The 17745-nt window shown below is 51.7% G+C and overlaps 1 protein-coding gene across 4 annotated transcripts in view; it reads left to right on the top strand.

Moving 5' to 3' along the window:
• The window catches only part of LOC146797742 (cyclin-dependent kinase 17-like), a 655932-nt gene that overhangs the window by 540858 nt on the left and 97329 nt on the right, over positions 1–17745 (top strand). For all 4 annotated transcript variants that reach the window (XM_085624901.1, XM_085624900.1, XM_085624902.1 and 1 more), the window contains one exon: positions 396–438. In XM_085624901.1, coding sequence (XP_085481027.1) covers positions 396–438 — 43 coding nt within the window. The remainder of the gene's footprint in view (positions 1–395; positions 439–17745) is intronic.

Below are 17745 nucleotides of genomic sequence, written 5' to 3'. Positions count from 1 at the left end.
TGTGCAATTGTGAACCTCAGTTGTAGTTCTCTTGGGTATTTGTCTCTGACCATAGGCTGAGTCTGAAGCAAATGCAGTAAGTTGCGGAGAGAAAAGAATAAGCTCTATCCACCTTCCCTTAAAAGATGTATAAGAACATACTTTACACCATGGAACCAAGTATATAAATGTATTGAATATCGTACATAAGATTATTTATTTTAATGTGCTTAAATATTCTCTTACGTGTTTTGGAGCTGCACTCTGGAAGGACTTTCTTGGTAATGCTGACCGTGATTATTACAGTGTCTCTTGAATTTAGAAAGTAAAGTGGTAAAATGCAGGCTGTATGCCAGATGGAGTTTGCGTAAGTAATATTATACACTTACCACCTGTTTTTTTTATTACTGTTTCAGGTTAGATAATGATGGCCTTGATCTGCTGGCAAAGCTTCTTCAGGTAATTGCAATGTTTACAGTGTCTGTTTAAGCCGTGCCTCTCCGCCTTTGTGTATGGAAAAATCCATGACCCCACCCACAGTGAGGTACTCCATAAAAAGTTTTCAAAATGGTTCTGTCAACTCTGACGGATGCTTGACTTCCCAAATCAAAACTGACTTCTTGATAAAATTCTTCTACTCAGATGTGTATGGAAAAATCCATGACCCCACCCACAGTGAGGTACTCCATAAAAAGTTTTCAAAATGGTTCTGTCAACTCTGACGGATGCTTGACTTCCCAAATCAAAACTGACTTCTTGATAAAATTCTTCTACTCAGATGTGTGAAATGTTTGTGGCGGTTTTTTTGTTGCACTATGTTAGAAATGGGATTTTTGGTAGGCTAGGGCGTGGGCCAAAGCCAGGCAAAAACCACCACTCTGGTCAGGATAAGGGAGTTACACTTCTGAAATAATCCCTGCTCACCCCCTTGGTAGCTTGGCACGAGCAGCTTGGCTTATCCTAGAGGCAGTGTGTAAAGCGTTTGCACATAACCAACAGTAATATAGTGTACGCACTACAAAAGGACACCACACCAGTTTAGAAAAATAGCCAATATTTTTATATACTTTAAGACAAGACCAAATACGATAAAATCCACAATGCTATACTTAAAAATCTGCAGTTGTCAAAATAAGTTTCAAACCCAGTTCCTTGATGTCGATGGTTCCGTCCGGGGCTATCACGGCATCGTGAACAACAAATCCAACAGTTCTGACTGGTCACGGGGTCGCGGGCCAGCTACGGTGTCGGGAAGACCCGCAAACAGTTCCTGTGAGAAATGCCGGAAAGTTGAGACCCATGAAGCCACTCGCGTTGCAGGTCGGACTCCTCTCTGATGGAATCAGGAGCGCTGGCAGGTGTCGGGTGCTGCGGTGCAAAATGCAGTGGTGCCCTCAGGTCGCGGTGCGAGCAGCTACTCGGTGGCGGCGTCAGATGGCGTCGTCGGTAAGACCAGGGTCGTGGTGCGAGATGAAGGCGGTGCTCGTCACGGTGCTAGCAGGTCACGGTGCAAGCGGCGGTGGCGTCATTGTTGAAGCGCTGTCGTCGACTGACGAACGGGACTCGATGGCAACGGTGTCGGTAGGCCAAGACTGCGGTGTGGGATGAGGGCGGTGCGTCGTGTGACTTACGAGCGGTGTCCTCGCACCCCGGTGCAAGCAGCGGCGCAGACTTCGGCATGGAGCGGCGGCGTCAGGGATGGCAAGATGTCCTCGTGAAGCCAGGCGGTGCAGAGCGCGGTGCCCACAGGTCGCGATGCGAGCAACGGCTCGGTGGCGGCATCAACAGGCATTGTCGGTGAGACCAGGGTCGCGTTGCGGCGGTGCTCTCTGCGGTGCCAAATCTTCGGCGTGAAGCGCGGAGGTGCGGAGTGCGGTGCCCACAGGTCGCAGTGCAAGCAGCAGCTCGGTGGCCGCGTCAACAGGCATCGTTGGTGAGACCAAGGTTGCGGTGCGGCCTTGCAGCGGTGCCCTCTGCGGTGCCTTCAGGACACGGAGTCAACAGCGGCGTCTTAGACGTTGTCGAGTTGCTTTTCCTCTGTTTGCAGCACAAAATACACAGTCCCCAGTACAGCGGGCAGAAGAGCTTGCAGTCTTTGTGGTTCCTGAGACTTCCTGAACAGGGAGCAGGCTCTACCTCAAGCCATTGGAGAGACTCACAAATTAGGTTGCAAAAAGTCCAGTCCAGGCCTTTCACTGCCCAAGACAGAAGCAGCCACTGCACGTCAGCCCAGCAAAGCACCCAGCAGAGCAGTCGTTCCTTTTCGCAGCTTCTCTCCGGCTCTTTTTCTTGGCAGTCTTCTTGTTCCATATGAGTTCTAAAATTCAGGGGTCTGGGACCCAGTATTTATGTCCAAAAATCCTTTGATCTTTCAGGCAGAGGGTGTCTGTGCCTGGCAAGAACCAGTTGGGCCTTCGCTGGTGTGAATTCCTGGCAGGAGGTGGAGACGGCATTTGTCAGAGACAGACCAGGCCCTTTGAGGTGCAAGGAAATCTCCTCCCCTTCCTCCATCGTAGCCTAGGTCTATTCAGCCCTTTCCTGACCTACCTAGACTATCTGGAGCCCCTCCGGGCCACCAGCCTTCTGTCATCCAAAATCCGGACAGGCAAGCCACATTCCAGCAGAGGCACACAGGATGACTGAGCAAGAAAATACTCACTTTCTAAAAGTGGTATTTTCAAACGCAGAACGTAAAAATCACCTTCACTAAAAGATGCAACTTTAGATTCTGAGTTCTGGCATACTAAATTGTATTTTCTTACCGAATTCCCTGGGCCAGTTAAGTTTATAAGATGTTATAAACAAACCTCCCATTCTGTCCTATGGGGAACTTATAACCTTGCAATAGTGAAAAAGGAAATTGGCTGTAATTCACTATTAGGACATGCCACACACACCAGGGCACGTCCTCCCTTTCACATACACTGCACCCTGCCCACAGGGGTACCTTGGGCCTACCTTAGGGGTGCCTGAAATGTAAGAAAAGGGAAGGTTGGGGACTTGGAAGTGTGTGCACACTGGCCAAGTCGACATGGCAGTTACAAACTGCGCTCAGACTCTGCAATGGCAGGTCTGAGGTACCTTTTCAGGGCTGCTCACGTGGGTGGCATAATCAGTGCTTCAGGCCAACAAGTAGCATTTGATTCACAGGCCCTAGCACACTCAGTGCACTTTACTAGGGACTAACAAGTAAATCAAATATCCAATCAAATGGAAAAACCAATCCATAGTACAATTTACACAGAGCACCTGCACTTTACCACTGATCAGCAGTGCGAAAAGTACGCAGAAACGTTAAGCCAGCAAAAAGAGTCAAAACCGGGAGGTCAACAAGCAGAAAAGTCAGGGGAAACGTGCCAAAAGATGCCAAGTCTAACGCACGTCCCATCCAGCTGAAAGTAGGGAGAACTACCCACACACCTGGGAGTTCTCTTCACTAAGGCGGAAGAACCTGGACAGGCCATCTGCGTTTGCGTGCTCTGTGCCAGGGCGGTGTTCCACCGTAAAGTCCATTCCCTGTAGGGAGATGGACCACCTCAGCCGTTTTGGATTCTCCCCCCTCATCTGCATTAACCATCTGAGGGGCCTGTGGTCGGTCTGAACTCGGAAGTGAGTCCCGAATAGGTATGGGCTCAGCTTCTTCAGTGCCCGGACCACAGCGAAAGCCTCCCTTTCTATGGCACTCCACCTCTACTCCCTGGGGAGTAGTCTCCTGCTAAGGAAGACTACCGGCTGGTCTAGGCCCTCTTCGTTTAGTTGTGTGAGCACCGCTCCCACTCCATGCTCTGACGCGTCGCTCTGCACAACAAATTCTTTGGAGAAGTCGGGGGCCTTGAGCACGGGGGCCATGCACATGGCGGCCTTCAGGGCATCAAATGCCGTCTGGCGGGACTCCGTCCAGATCACCTTTTTTGGCTGCTTCTTGGAAGTCAGCTCAGTTAAGGGGGCAACAATGGTGCCATATCCCTTAACAAACCTCCTGTAGTACCCGGTGAGTCCTAAGATGGCCCTCACCTCTGTCTGGGTCTTGGGGGCTCCCAAGCCAGGATGGTGTCAATCTTGGGCTGCAGGGGCACCACCTGGCTGCTCCCTACCTGGTGTTCCAAGTACACCACCGAACCCTGCCTGATCTGGCACTTACTGGCTTTAATCGTGAGGCCTGCCTTCTGCAGCGCTTTCAACACTTCCCCGAGGTGCTGCAGGTGTTCGTCCCAACTGGAACTGAACACCGCAATGTCGTCCAGGTATGCAGCGCTGAATTCCTCCAGCCCGGCAAACACCTGGTTGACCAACCTCTGGAAGGTGGCAGGGGCATTCTTCAACCCGAAGGGCATCACACAGAACTGGTAATGTCCTTCCGGGGTTGAGAATGCGGATCTTTCCTTGGCCCCCTCGGCTAGAGCAATCTGCCAGTACCCCGACGTTAAATCAAACGTACTAAGGAATTTGGCAGCTCCCAACCGATTGATGAGCTCATCCGTTCGGGGGATGGGATGTGCGTCCATCCGAGTGACAGCATTGAGCCCCCGGTAGTCCACACAGAACTGCCGTTCTGGTGTGGCACCGGGTGCTGTAGCCTTCGGGACCAAGACCACGGGGCTGGCCCATGGACTGCTGGACAGCTCAACCACCCCTAATGCCAACATCTTCGAGACCTCCTCTTTGATGCTGGTTTTGACCTGGTCAGCCAGCCTGTAAATCTTAAGTTAAACAGGGGGGCTGTCACCGGTGTCCACATCGTGGGTACACCAGTGAGTAACGCTTTGGGTCAAGGAGAACAGAGGGGCAAACTGCCCCAGCAACTGGCGACACTTGTTCTGTTGCTCAGCGGTCAGGGTCTGGGAGAGGCTCACACCATCCACCGACCCATCCCCCTTTTGGGCAGACAGGAGGCCCGGGAGAGCCTCACTCTCCGCTTCCTCCCCATCGTCCGTCGCCAAGAGCATGCTCACTTCGGACCTCTCGAAGTGGGTCTTGAGGCGGTTCACGTGGAGGACCCGTAAAGGGTTCTGGGGAGCCTGCAAATCCACCAGGTGGGTGACTTCACTTTTGCGCTGCACCACCTCAAAGGGCCCAGTCCACTTGTCCTGCAAGGCACAAGGTTCCACTGGGGCCATAACCCACGCTTTTTACCGAGGTTGAAACTTGACCAGAGTGGCATTCTGGTCATACCACTGAATAATTTCTTCCTGGCTGGCCTCGAGGTTCACCTGAGCGAGTTTCCTGAAGCGGGCAGTTTGGTTTCGGAAAGCCAGCATGTAGCTAAACGCATCCTGGGGAGTTTTCCTGGGAGCGGCCTCCCAGCCTTCCTTCACCAAGCTTAGAGGTCCTCTCATGGGGTGACCGTACAGAAGCTCAAAGGGACTGAACCCGAGAGACTTCTGGGGTACCTCCCGGTAAGCAAAGAGAAGGCACAGTAAGAGGACGTCCCACTTACACCTCATGGGTTCGGTGAGACCCCTGAGACCTTTTCAAGGTCTGGTTGAACCTTTCTACCAGACCGTTACCTTGGAGGTGGTAAGGGGTGGTGAACTTGTAAGTAACACCACACTCCTTCCACATGGATGTCATATACTTCGTGATGAAATTGGTCCCCCTGTCAGAAACCACCTCTCTGGGGAACCCCACGCGGGAAAAGATCCCCATTAACGCCCAGCCCACCATTGGCGCCATCGTCCTGAGAGGGATTGCCTCCGGGTACCAGGTGGCATGGTCCACCAAGACCAGGATGTACCTGTTGCCCATGGCTGTCTTGTTATCCAGTGGCCCCACAATGTCCATCCCTACCCTTTCAAAGGGTGTCCCAACAACGGGGAACGGTTAGAGAAGAGCTTTGACCTTCCTCCTACTCTTGCCACTTGCCTAGCAAGTTTGGCAAGACTGACAATGCACATCCGACTGCCATCGCATTTTAGGCCAGAAGAAGTGAGTGACAAGCCTCTCAAAGGTCTTGTCCTGCCTCAAAGGTCTTGTCCTGCCCCAAATGTCCTGTCAAAAGCATGTCGTGAGCCAGACCCAGTAGGAAGGTCCGAAAGCGCTGGGTTACCACCAGCACACGGGCTGACCCAGGTTCCGCGACCTTAGGCTCGCTGTAAAGGAGATCATTCTCCCAGTAGATCCAATGTGTCCCCGCTGCAGACCCTCCAGAGAAGGGCACGCTTTCTGCTCCTGGCAGAACTCCTCCCTGGTGGGACCCCCTTCTTGCTGCCAATGGGTCAGCTCAGAGATGTCCCTCAGTTCCGCTTCCTGTTCTCCTATAGGCACCGGGGCGTCCCCTTCAAGGACCGCACATCCCGGGCCATGGGAACTTCGGGGGACGGTTTCCCGCGCCCCGACCCTTTCTCTTGGCAGGGACCTGGGCCACTGTTTCAGACTCCGGGTTCCTCTGATCACCCTCTCTGGCCGCCATGGACCAGGTGGACATGCATGCCCACTCTGGCAACCCAAGCATCTCCAAGTGGGGCCTGAGCTCAACATACTTCCACAAGGACTGCTCCAGGTTGTTACCGAGCAGACAATCGACAGGCATGGAAGGGCTCACAACTACCCTCCAAGGACCAGAGACATCTCCCCCCCCCCACCACCACTCAAAGGGAACCTGTGCCACCAGACACTGGCACTCGGAATTGTCGACTGCAATTGCTTGGTGGAATGCACCGGGGACTACCTGCCTCTCAGAGACCAGGTGACACCGAACTGAGGTCACACTGGCTCCAGTATCCCTGAGAGCCTCTACCCTTTTCCCATTGATGGTCACCCAGGTGCTGTATTTCTTTGTGTTAGGGGGCACCTGGGCCCCTGGGACCATCTCACTGTCCCCTAGTGAGACAAGGTTCATTTCTGCGGTGTCCCCACCCTCCTGTGGGTACTCCTCCTACTCCCCAAGCGCTACACTAGCCAACACCTTGGACTGCCCACCGGTGGGTGGCTGTGCCCCCTTGGAGCACCTGGGGTCCCCCTTCATGTGCCCCACCTGGTCACATGCAAAACATTTGGGGGGGTTGGTCTCAGCAGGCTTGCCTGTCGAGACCCCTTTCTTATCTCCGGGGGGATGGGAGCCTTTACCCTGGGTGTTATTTTGGGGCCCTTTAGAGAACTCCTGTGTTATACCCTTGACCCCCCCCCCCCCCACACACTTTTCTATTGGGGACCCTGCCCACTTTTGGCTGAGTCTCCCCCAAACGCTCTCTTGTGGACCCTGGTACTCACCCAGCGGTCCGCCTCCATAGCAAGCTTCCTGGGGTCAGTTAGGTTACTATCAACTAGGTGCTGGCGCAGATCTGCAAAACATAGACTAGACAAGTGCTCCCACGCAATCAAATTGTAGAGCCTCCGAAAATCTGTCACATTACTGCCCTTCACCCAGCCATCCAACGACCGACAAAACCCATCCACACATTCTAGCCACGTGTTGGCATCAGACGTCTTCCAGGACCTAAACTGATCCCTGTACTTTTCAGGAGTGAGACCATGCCTAGTGAGAAGGGCTTCCTTCATATCCGCATAGGTGAGGTCAGGCCCCTTACCCAAAGCTGTAAAAGTATCCCTGGCTTCCTCTGGAAATGGAGACCACAATCCTGCTCTCCAATTCTCCTCAGGGACCCCATTCATGTTTATCGCTGCCTCGTAACCCTGAAACCACCTCTGTATGTCATCCATCTTCATGAACTCTCTGCCCACATTCTTAGGGATGTGTACGATTCAGTCTGTCTGTCTTGACGAGTTGCTGCCACCATCTGAGCTGTTTTTTCCTCTCGATCCAGCTTCTTCATTCTGATTTCGTAATCTAATACTATTCTCTTCTCTTCCATGGCTAATCTAATTTCTTCTAGTTCTGTGGCTACTTTCCTTGCTTCCCGTCTGTCCTCCTGCTCCTCTGGGGACAGGCCACTGCTGCCTGGCCGGGAGGTTTCCCCCCCTCCCAACAGCACATCCACCCTAGGACTAGGCTCCTCCGCCTCTCCACTAAGATCACCAGATTGCCCACTGGCGTTTCTGGCTGCTACCCAGGCCCTCAGCGCCTTTTGTAGCTCGTCCTTCTTAGTGAGGCCTCTGCCTTGGACTTTTAGGTTCTTGCAAACAGATTTCATTTCTCTAACAGTGTAGAGCTCCAATCTATCCTCCTCAAAGGCAATTCCCATGGATGCAACGGTTGATGTTATTGATTCCGGCATGACGAAGTAGAAAGGTCACCTGGCAAGATCACAAAAATCTGCCAAAAAGAAAATGGGCTAGTATGCGGTACGTAATGGTCTACAATATGGTAGTAGTGCACACCAATCACTGTAAGTCACATGCAAACGCAAGTCCTATCCTCACCACTGACAACCACTGTTAGAAATGGGATTTTTGGTAGGCTAGGGCATGGGCCAAAGCCAGGCAAAAACCACCACTCTAGTCAGGATAAGGGAGTTACACTTCTGAAATAACCCCTGCTCTCCCCTTTGGTAGCTTGGCACGAGCAGCTAGGCTTATCCTAGAGACAGTGTGTAAAGCGTTTGCACATAACCAACAGTAATATAGTGTACGCACTACAAAAGGACATCACACCAGTTTTAGAAAAATAGCCAATATTTTTATATACTTTAAGACCAGACAAAATACGATAAAGATCCACAATACTATACTTAAAAATCTGCACTTGTCAAAATACGTTTCAAACACAGTTCCTTGATATCGATAGCTCCGTCCAGGGCTATCACGGCGTCGTGAACAACAAATCCAACAGTTCTGGCTGGTCGCGGGCCAGCTTCGGTGTAGGGAAGACCCACATCAGTACCTGTGAGAAATGCGGGGTGTGGAGGCCCTTGAAGTCACTCGCGTTGCAGGTCGGGCTCCTCACTGATGGAATCAGGAGCGCTGGCACTGACAGGCGTGTGGTGCTGCGGTGCAAAGTGCAGCGGTGCGGCGTGTGATGCCCTCAGGTTGAGGCTTGAGCAGCGGCTTGGTGGCAGCGTCAGATGGCGTAGTCGGTGAGACCAGGGTCGCAGTGCGAGATGAAGGCCGTGTTCGTCTCGGTGCTAGCAGGTCACGGTGCAAGCAGCGGCGGCGTCGTTGCTGAAGCGCTGTCGTCGGCTGACGAACGGGAGTCAATGGCACCGGCAGGCCAAGGCTGTGGTGCGGGATGAGGGCGGTGTGACTTACGAGCGGTGCCCTCGCACCACGGAGCAAGCAGCGGCGCAGACTTAAGCGTGGAGCAGCAGCGTCAGGGAGGCCAAGGCATCCTCGTGAAGCCAGGCGGTGCAGAGTGCGGTGCCCACAGGTCGCGGTGCGAGCAACGGCTCGGTGGCGGCATCAACAGGCGTCATCGGTGAGACCAAGGTTGCGTTGCGGCGGTGCCCTCTGCGGTGCCTTCAGGACACGGAGTCGACAACGGCGTCGTAGATGTCCTCGAGTTGCTTTTTCTCTGTTTGCAGCACAAAATACACAGTCCCCAGTGCCGCAGACAGATGAGCTTGAAGTCTTTGTGGTTACTAAGACATTGTGAACAGGGGGCAAGCTCTACCTCAAGCCCTTAGAGAGACTCACAAATTAAGTTGCAGAAAGTCCAGTCCAGGCCTTTCACTACCCAAGACAGAAGTAGCCACTGCAGGTCAGCCCAGCAGAGCAATCGTTCCTTTTCGCAGCTTCTCCGGCTCTTCTTGGCAGTCTTCTTGTTCCAGATGAGTTCTAAAATTCAGGGGTCTGAGGCCCAGTATTTATGTCCAAAAATCTTTTGATCTTTCAGGCAGAGGGTGTCTGTGCCCGGCCAGAACCAGTTGGTCCTTCTCTGGTGTGAATCCCTTGCAGGAGGTGGAGACTGCATTAGTCAGAGGCAGACAGACACCTTTGAGGTGCAAGGAAATCTCCTACCTCTTCCCCCATCAAAGCCCTGGTCTATTCAGCCCTTTCCTGACCTACCCAGACTATCTGAAGCCCCTCCGGCCCCCCCAGCCTACTGTCATCCAAAACCCAGACAGTCAATCCACATTCCAGCAGAGGCACACGGGATGACTGAGCAAGAAAATACCCACTTTCTAAAAGTGGTATTTTGAAACGCAGAATGTAAAAATCACCTTCACTAAAAGATGCATCTTTAGATTCTGAGTTCAGGCATACTAAATTGGATGTTCGAGGCATATGAGCTGCAGATTACACACTGTGCATAGATCGCCATCTGGTGTTGGGCCCGGATGTTTCCAGTTTTTCCTCTTGGAAAGTCTTTGGAAGTCACGAGGTATGTGACTCCTCCTTTGGATCGTATTGCGCATGGGCTCCGCCATCGGGCTCGGATGTGTTCTTCGCGCTCCGAACAGTTTCCAGTTCTTCTGATCGGCGCGCAATCCTCCCCTTTTCGCGGTATTGTTTTCGATCGCAATCTCCACACTCAACGCGACTCATTGTTCGAAGTCTTCGATTCCGGTCGTCGACGAAGGCCTTCGGGCCTACCTAAGCTCCGGTCCTGGCTGATGGAAAGGACTCCATTCAAGAAGTGTCCTCGATGTGGGTCCAAATTTCCCCTCACCGATCTCCATGAGGTGTGCAACCTCTGCCTCTCCCCTGAACACGAGGCTCGAGACTGTCCGGCATGCAAATCCTTCTGGTCCAAGAAGACCATTCGAGACCGAAGGGCGAGGAGAACCATGGCACACTCGTCGACAGCGATCCCAGACGACATCTTCGGAGAAGGTGTCGATGCTCCAGAAGAACAGCACACCGAAGAGGGCCTCGTCGGCGCCTCCGAAGCCGACGACTCAGATGTCGAGGACATCACTCCGGCACAGAGGGGCGTGAGTACTAACATCCACCCCCAACCCACACCCTAGACGGCATCGAAAAAGGCTTCGCTCATGCCTTCGCCCTCGGGCCTAGGCACGACCAAAGACATTGCTTCCCACACCTCGCCTTCGGGCCAGGTTAAGAAGCCTATCAAGCTTTCTGGCGGCTCGGGCTCGAGCCAGCCTACCGTCGGTGCCGAGAAACACTCCTCCGCACCGGCGCCGAAAAAGAAAATGGCCTCCTCCTCCGCACCGAGCTCCACACCGAAGCACTCTGCGCCGAAGACAAGCACCAGCTCCTCGGTACCGACACCGTCCCCGGAGCCGAGCAAAAAACCCAAAGCCATCGACACCCACACCTCGAAGCCGAAAGTCATCTAGGAGCCGAGGAAACAACCAGCCACCTCGAAGCCGCACAGTTCAAAACAACGAACCGATGCTGACTCCAAGACTAAAAATCCTACGGCCCCGACACCTTCGGCGCCGACGGATCGGCCACTCACTGAAGAACTATTTCGGCCTGATCCACTACAAAAAACACGTGTCAAAGACCCTAAAACTGGACATTTGATGCTCAACATCAAAAAGAGACCGCTGGACAAGCCTGACCCTGCTCCACCTCCAAAGAGGAAAGACTTTGCTACCTCCCCTTTGAGAATACCTTCACCCCCTCCTCCACCTCCCCCACCTCATCATTCCCCCACACCCTCTCCGGATGAGGATGATGACGATGTCTACGATGACACAGGGGACGAGCCCCATGACCAACCCACAGGGGACCCCACTCCTACAGGCTCCCCAGACCCATGGGACGACTATAACATTCCAGACATCCCGAACGTCCCGCAGGATGATCTTTACCCTTCATGACCGTCCCCCCCCCCCCTCTAGAAGACTCAATGGGGTTTAACCAACTACTCCATAGGGCTGCACACTACCACGGAGTGGATCTCCATACAGACCCCGTGGAGGAGGACTTCCTCCTAGATACCTTCGACACAACACACAGGGCCACTTCCATCCTGCCCATGCTGAAAGGGGTTATCAAGCACGCGCCGGAGGTCTTTAAAGACCCGGTCAGGGCCAGGGTCATCAACCCTCGTATCGATAAGAAGTATAAGGGCGCCCCTACAGACCCCACCTACATCAGAGGGCCAGCACCACTAGACTCCCTAGTAGTGTCCACTGCAAGAAAGCGTGCAAACTCCCAGGCATCAGGCGACGCACCACCACCTGATAAGGAGTCCAAACACTTGGACGCATCTGGCAAGCGCACTGCATCCCAGGCTGCCAACATATGGCGCATCGCAAATACACAAGCGCTTTTGCCAAGATATGACAGGGCACATTATGATGAACTGGAAGCCATAATGCAACACCTCCCTGACAAATGCAAAAATAGAGCCAACGAGCTAATCCAGGAGGGTAAAACGAACACCTCCATTCGCTGCGCCCTAGATGTAGCTGACACCTCCTCTAGGGCAATTAACACCAGCGTCCTCCTCCGTAGGCATGCCTGGCTACGAATTTCAGGCTTCCATCCTGAACCACTCCTTTGACCAGGAACATCTGTTCGGCCCAAAACTTGACGATGCCCTGGAAAAAATGAAAAAAGACACAGATACGGCGAAGTCTATGGGAGCCTTACAGCCGCACCCTCCCAGGCGCTCCTTTCGCCGCTCTTCCTTTCGAAGCACCTCCAGAGGCTACTCAGATAACGCTTCTACTTCCTATAAAGCCCCTACCCAATCCACCTTCACAAGGGGTTACCAAAAAGGCGGCTACAGGGGCAACAATAATAAAAACAGAGGAAAGACTAACCCCTCCCGCTCTGCCTCCACCCCTACCCAATGACTTCCCTCCCCTCCCCTCAGACCATCCCACTCCGGTCGGGGGCAGACTCCACAATTTACTTCCTGTCTGAAATACTATCACCTCAGACAAATGGGTAACACAAATAATTCGGTCAGGCTACTGCCTCGAACTGACATCTACCCCCCCAAACATTCCACCCAAACAACGCCCAATGTCACAGGAGCATTTGGCACTACTAAAGCAGGAGGTAATCTCCCTCCTACAAAAGAGTGCGATAGAACTAGTTCCTACCCACCAACAAAATATGGGAGTTTACTCCCTATATGTTCTCATACCAAAAAGAGACGACACTCTAAGGCCCATCCTAGACCTCAGACCCCTAAATCACTATATACACTCAGACCATTTCCACATGGTCACACTCCAGCAGGTACTTCTCCTGCTCTCCCAAAACGACTTACTTGCCACCCTAGACCGCAAGGACGCCTATTTCCACATTCCTGTTCACAAGGCTCATAGGAAGTTTCTCAGATTTGTAGTGGACGGTCTACACTATCAATTCAAAGTGCTCCCATTCGGAGTCACCATGGGTGTTTACCAAGTGCCTAGCAGTAGTGGCAGCACACCTGCGAAGACAACACATCCACGTCTTCCCATACCTAGACGACTGGCTCATAAAAGCCAACTCATACAACCAGTGTGTACAACACACTCATACCACTATCCAACTACTTCACGAACTGGGCTTCACAGCAAATCACACGAAGTCCTGTGAAAGGCAGCGAGTCTTCTAAGACCCTCAATGCTGCCTGGTGCAGGGTTCCACCTCTAATTCACGTTGGGTTCGCTATCAAAATAATGAGGCAAGCGCTGGAAACTGGAAGACAAGAAAATGGTTTATTTCTCATGAGGAGATCACGTCAACTGCAGACACCGGGATGTCTGAGGGAGGTGCTCTGCAATAACTCTTTTGGTTCTTCCTTTTATACAGGTTTGACACAATGCATTTGTTTCATCAACATGGTTACACAAGCTTGGAGTCCCCGCCCCGGGCAGGTTGTCACACAAGTACAACAGTAATTCTCTTCCCACCCAGGTCAAACAGACAATCTTATCTTACAGCTGGACCTTGCTTCAGGGTCTAATACATGTGAGATCGGCCAGATCTAAGAGTCGGTTCTGTTGATAAAAACAGGTCCCATTGTTGGTAAAAACAAGTTGTGCTGTTTGCAGTGCAATAAATCATGTTGCAAGAGTCTTATTGGTGTTTAGAACCTGTTTGTGTAACTAGGTGCAGTGAGGGGTAGAGTGTCCAAAGGTTTGCCTGTAAACAGAGGTGAGGAAAAAGGAGTTTGTGGCAGCAAGTGGCGCTGAGGTTTGTTGTGGCAATAAGAGTTTATAGCCCCCAGCACACATACCAGGTTGGTCAGAGGGATGCTAGTAAGGGTAGGGTGAAACAAAGGTGGCCAACAGAGTGCAAAATGGCTGTGATAGATTAAAATGACTGTAGCTTATGTGCACATAGAAATTTCCACAAGACAAGATGGCGCAGGCAATGTTCACGATTGTCGTTTTGCTTTTAACAGTGGCCCCTTTGAACATAACTAGCAAGCTTGTCAGTCTATTTCGATCTCCATAATGTCCTGTATCTCTTGATCATACATTACTCTCATTTTTGTTAGCTGAGTGTCCATAGTCTTAGGGTGCAAGGTAGTTATGCAAAGAGAACACAAAGGTGGTATACATTTTATACCCAAACAACAACCACATATTGTCAATACTGGGACCAAGAGAATCATTGATATTTTCCAACCCCACTCCTTCAAGATGCCCCAAAGCCAACTTCCAATTGTCCAAGTCTCTGATCCCTGATGAATTTCTGAAGACAGTCTATGGAGATGTTCGATTGCTTCGTAGACAGAAGGTGAATTACCAGGAATGTATACACAGCAGCTGGCACCAATGATGTGGCATGCTCCTCCACGGTCGGCTAGTACCACGTCCAGGACCATGAGATTTTGCAGGGTAACCAGACGGACCGCTTGGAGCTCAGCAGTGTTGTTGGTGAGGATGCCAGCAGTGACGTTCAGGTCGGTCTCTACCGCTTGGGACAGATGTCTGATGGCTCGGCTGTTTGCCATCGGACCCCATAGCGGGATGATCCCTTTTGCTGCGTCGAGGAACTGTGATGAGGCGGTGTCTGCTTGATCAGTGTCTTTAGAACGCTTTTCTCGATGATGCTCTGCATGAGCTGTGTAGGTTGGTGGCAAAACAATGGCGATGTAGCACATGCCCCTCCAGTTTCTTGGGAGCCAGGTGTAGGCTTTGGTTCCACAAACAAAGTACATATTGGGTGATGCAACAAGCGCTGGAGGGTTGGTAGTGTTCAAAGTCCTTACAATGCTACAGGTGCTGTGACCCACATTCTTAGTCCCATGGCCTTCAATGCAGACAAGGCCAGAGACGTTCACCACAGATAGGGCCACAGTTAGTGTTGCAGCAGTTCTTTTCTTCAGGTAGGAAAATGTGGCTCTGTTAGGATTATTGAACACTTGCATTTCCACTCATTCTTTGAAGGGGACATTCATCGGGAATGTCGCATTGAAGGTGTGAGGGCAGAAGGGGGCGGCTGTTCTTCCTGTTTTGTTTCGCCAGAACTCGTTGTAGAACTGGGCGATTGTTCCGTCGGAAGTGGCATTATCTTTGTAACTTTGTTGTAGGAGTATCATCAAGGCAAGGCAAGATCCATGAATAGAAAAGGGCGAAGGGATGAAAGGGATGGAATGTTCAGTGACATTTGGTAACAGCCCACAGACACAACAGTTGGTAGCATTGGTGGCAAGATTGTGGTGGTGCAACATCTGCACAAAAGAATTATTCCAGAATTCTTTGCGTCGTTCTCGGAGATGTGGCGGTAGTGATACCAGGTAGTATTCTTTCTTAGTGATTGGTTGCATGGTGGGTGACAATGTTCTGTATGCAGGTGCATTCTCTTCAATGATCCAGAGTGCGGCCGTTAGCAGGATACAGGTGAGAAATGCGGCTGCAAGTGCAATTGTCTTTGTGCTGTGCAGGTTAGCAGTCTTGGTGTCTTTGCGGTGGCTTTGCAGGTGTTCAGTTTCTTCCATCATCTTCGAGGAGCTCCACAACTGGTAGGACCACAGACCTTTGTCTGGCGCTTTCCTGGTAGCGTTGTTTGACTGTGCTACCGATCTAAGACCTTGACTCAGTTAGTGGCCTGGTCGTTGGAGCTCCCTCCTTTTCGTTGATCTTAGGTTGTACCCTTTCTTGGATGGCACTGTGGGGTTGGGAAATTCTGATAGTTCGAGGGTGTCTTCTTGTGGGTAGCAACTCAGAGCTGGTCGGTTCTTCGCGAGTACTTCCTCTTGCACCTCCACCCCTTCACAGGTTGCCAGGGTTGTAGGGACTCGCTTGCAATGATGAGCGTGCAGCCAGTTTAGTTTTCCTTCCACTCGGAGGGCAGTTCGGGTTGTGATCAGGACTTGCCAGGGGCCCGCCGACCTAGGCTCCATATTCTTCGTTCTTTGGAAGTTGCAAATCAATACCTGGTCACCTGGCTTTATTTCATGTCCCGGGCCCCTGGAAACGTCAGGCAAGGCTTGCTGCACCTGTTGGTGGATAATTGTTAGCTCGTTTGTCAATTTATGCAAATAATCCGACATTAATATGTTCGGGACATGGTTAATGGAGGTGGGTCTTGGTGCCGCCCAAATGTTCATAGGCCTGCCGAAGACCACCTCATGCGGGGTTAGTCTGTGTTTGGTTGGGGTGGAGCGCATTGATAGCAATGCCAATGGAAGGGCGTCGGGCCATTTCAACCCGGTTGTGGCAACTATTTTGGCTAGTTTTAGTTTCAATGTTGCATTGTGTCTCTCTACCAGGCCCGCTGATTGGGGGTGGAAGACGGCATGGAACTTTTATTTTACCCCCAACCCTCTCAGTATGTTCTGTATCACCTCGGCTACGAAGTGGGGGCCGTTGTCGCTCCATAAAATTCTGCAAAGGCCGTATCAGGGGAAGAAGTCTTGTAGCAATATTTTTGCAGTGGCTAAGGCAGTATTGTCGCGGGTGGGATATGCCTCCACCCATTTGCTAAAAGCGCACACAACCACCAGGACATATTTTAGACCATGCCATCTCTCTAGTTGAATGTAATCCATTTGAAGGATTTCAAAGGGGTGGTCGGGGACTCCAAACCCTCCCCGTGGTACTACTGTCCCCTTCCCTGGGTTGTGTTGTAGGCAGACTATACATTGTTGTACTAGGCGTTTTGCAGATTCTGCTATCTTGACATTATGCCATACTCTGCTGATTAGTTCAATCATGGGGGTGGAGCCTATGTGTGCTGGTAAATGTGCCATGGTCAATATGGTGATGAGGTAGGCAATGGGTAACAGCCATTTATTTCCGTCTTTAGTTCTCCAGCAATCTTCCTCGTCTTTTAGTCCCATCTTTTCCCACTCGGTCAATTCGTCTTGTGTGCCTGTAGTCTGTATGTCCCTTACAGTGGTCCTAGCGTCAGTCCATTGTTCAGCTTGTGACCTGGTCACATACATTCGTGTCATAGTTCTGTCTCCTGCCGTGGCTCGGGCAGTAACGTCTGCTAGTGCATTTCCCTGTCCAATGAGATGAGTCACTTTCCTATGTGCTTGGCATTTTATCACTGCTAACTTCTTGGGGAGGAGGACTGCTTGCGTCAAGGCAGAGACTAAATCTCCATGCAGGATGGGTGTACTGTGTGAAGTCAGGAACCCTCTTTCTTTCCATAAGACCCCAAAATGGTGAACCACCCCGAAGGCATATTGGCTGTCGGTGTATAAGTTAACTGTCGTGTCAGTCGCTAGGATACATGCTTGTGTGAAGGCAATGAGTTCTGCAGCCTGGGCTGATCGTTGGGGAATACGGGCTGTTTCCAGAACGGTTCGGGCTGTGGTGACAGCGTATGTAGCTGAGGTGGTGCTGTCGGGGAGTTTGATGCACGAACCATCCACCCATAGTTCTCCATCTGGTTCTAGAAAGGCGGTGTCTCTGAGATCTATTCTACTCTTTGTTTGTTCATCGGTTAGTGTCACACAGTCGAGTAGTGGAGTCACGCTAGGATAATTTTCGGGTAGGGGTAACAGTGTGGCTGGATTGAGGGTGGTGAATCGCTTTAGAGTAATGTGCGGTGCTA

Source organism: Triturus cristatus, chromosome 9 (genome assembly GCF_964204655.1).
Source record: "Triturus cristatus chromosome 9, aTriCri1.1, whole genome shotgun sequence".
Taxonomy (NCBI): domain Eukaryota; kingdom Metazoa; phylum Chordata; class Amphibia; order Caudata; family Salamandridae; genus Triturus; species Triturus cristatus.
The sequence above is the reverse complement of the archived record's forward strand: the minus strand, read 5'-3'. Positions and strand labels throughout refer to the sequence as shown.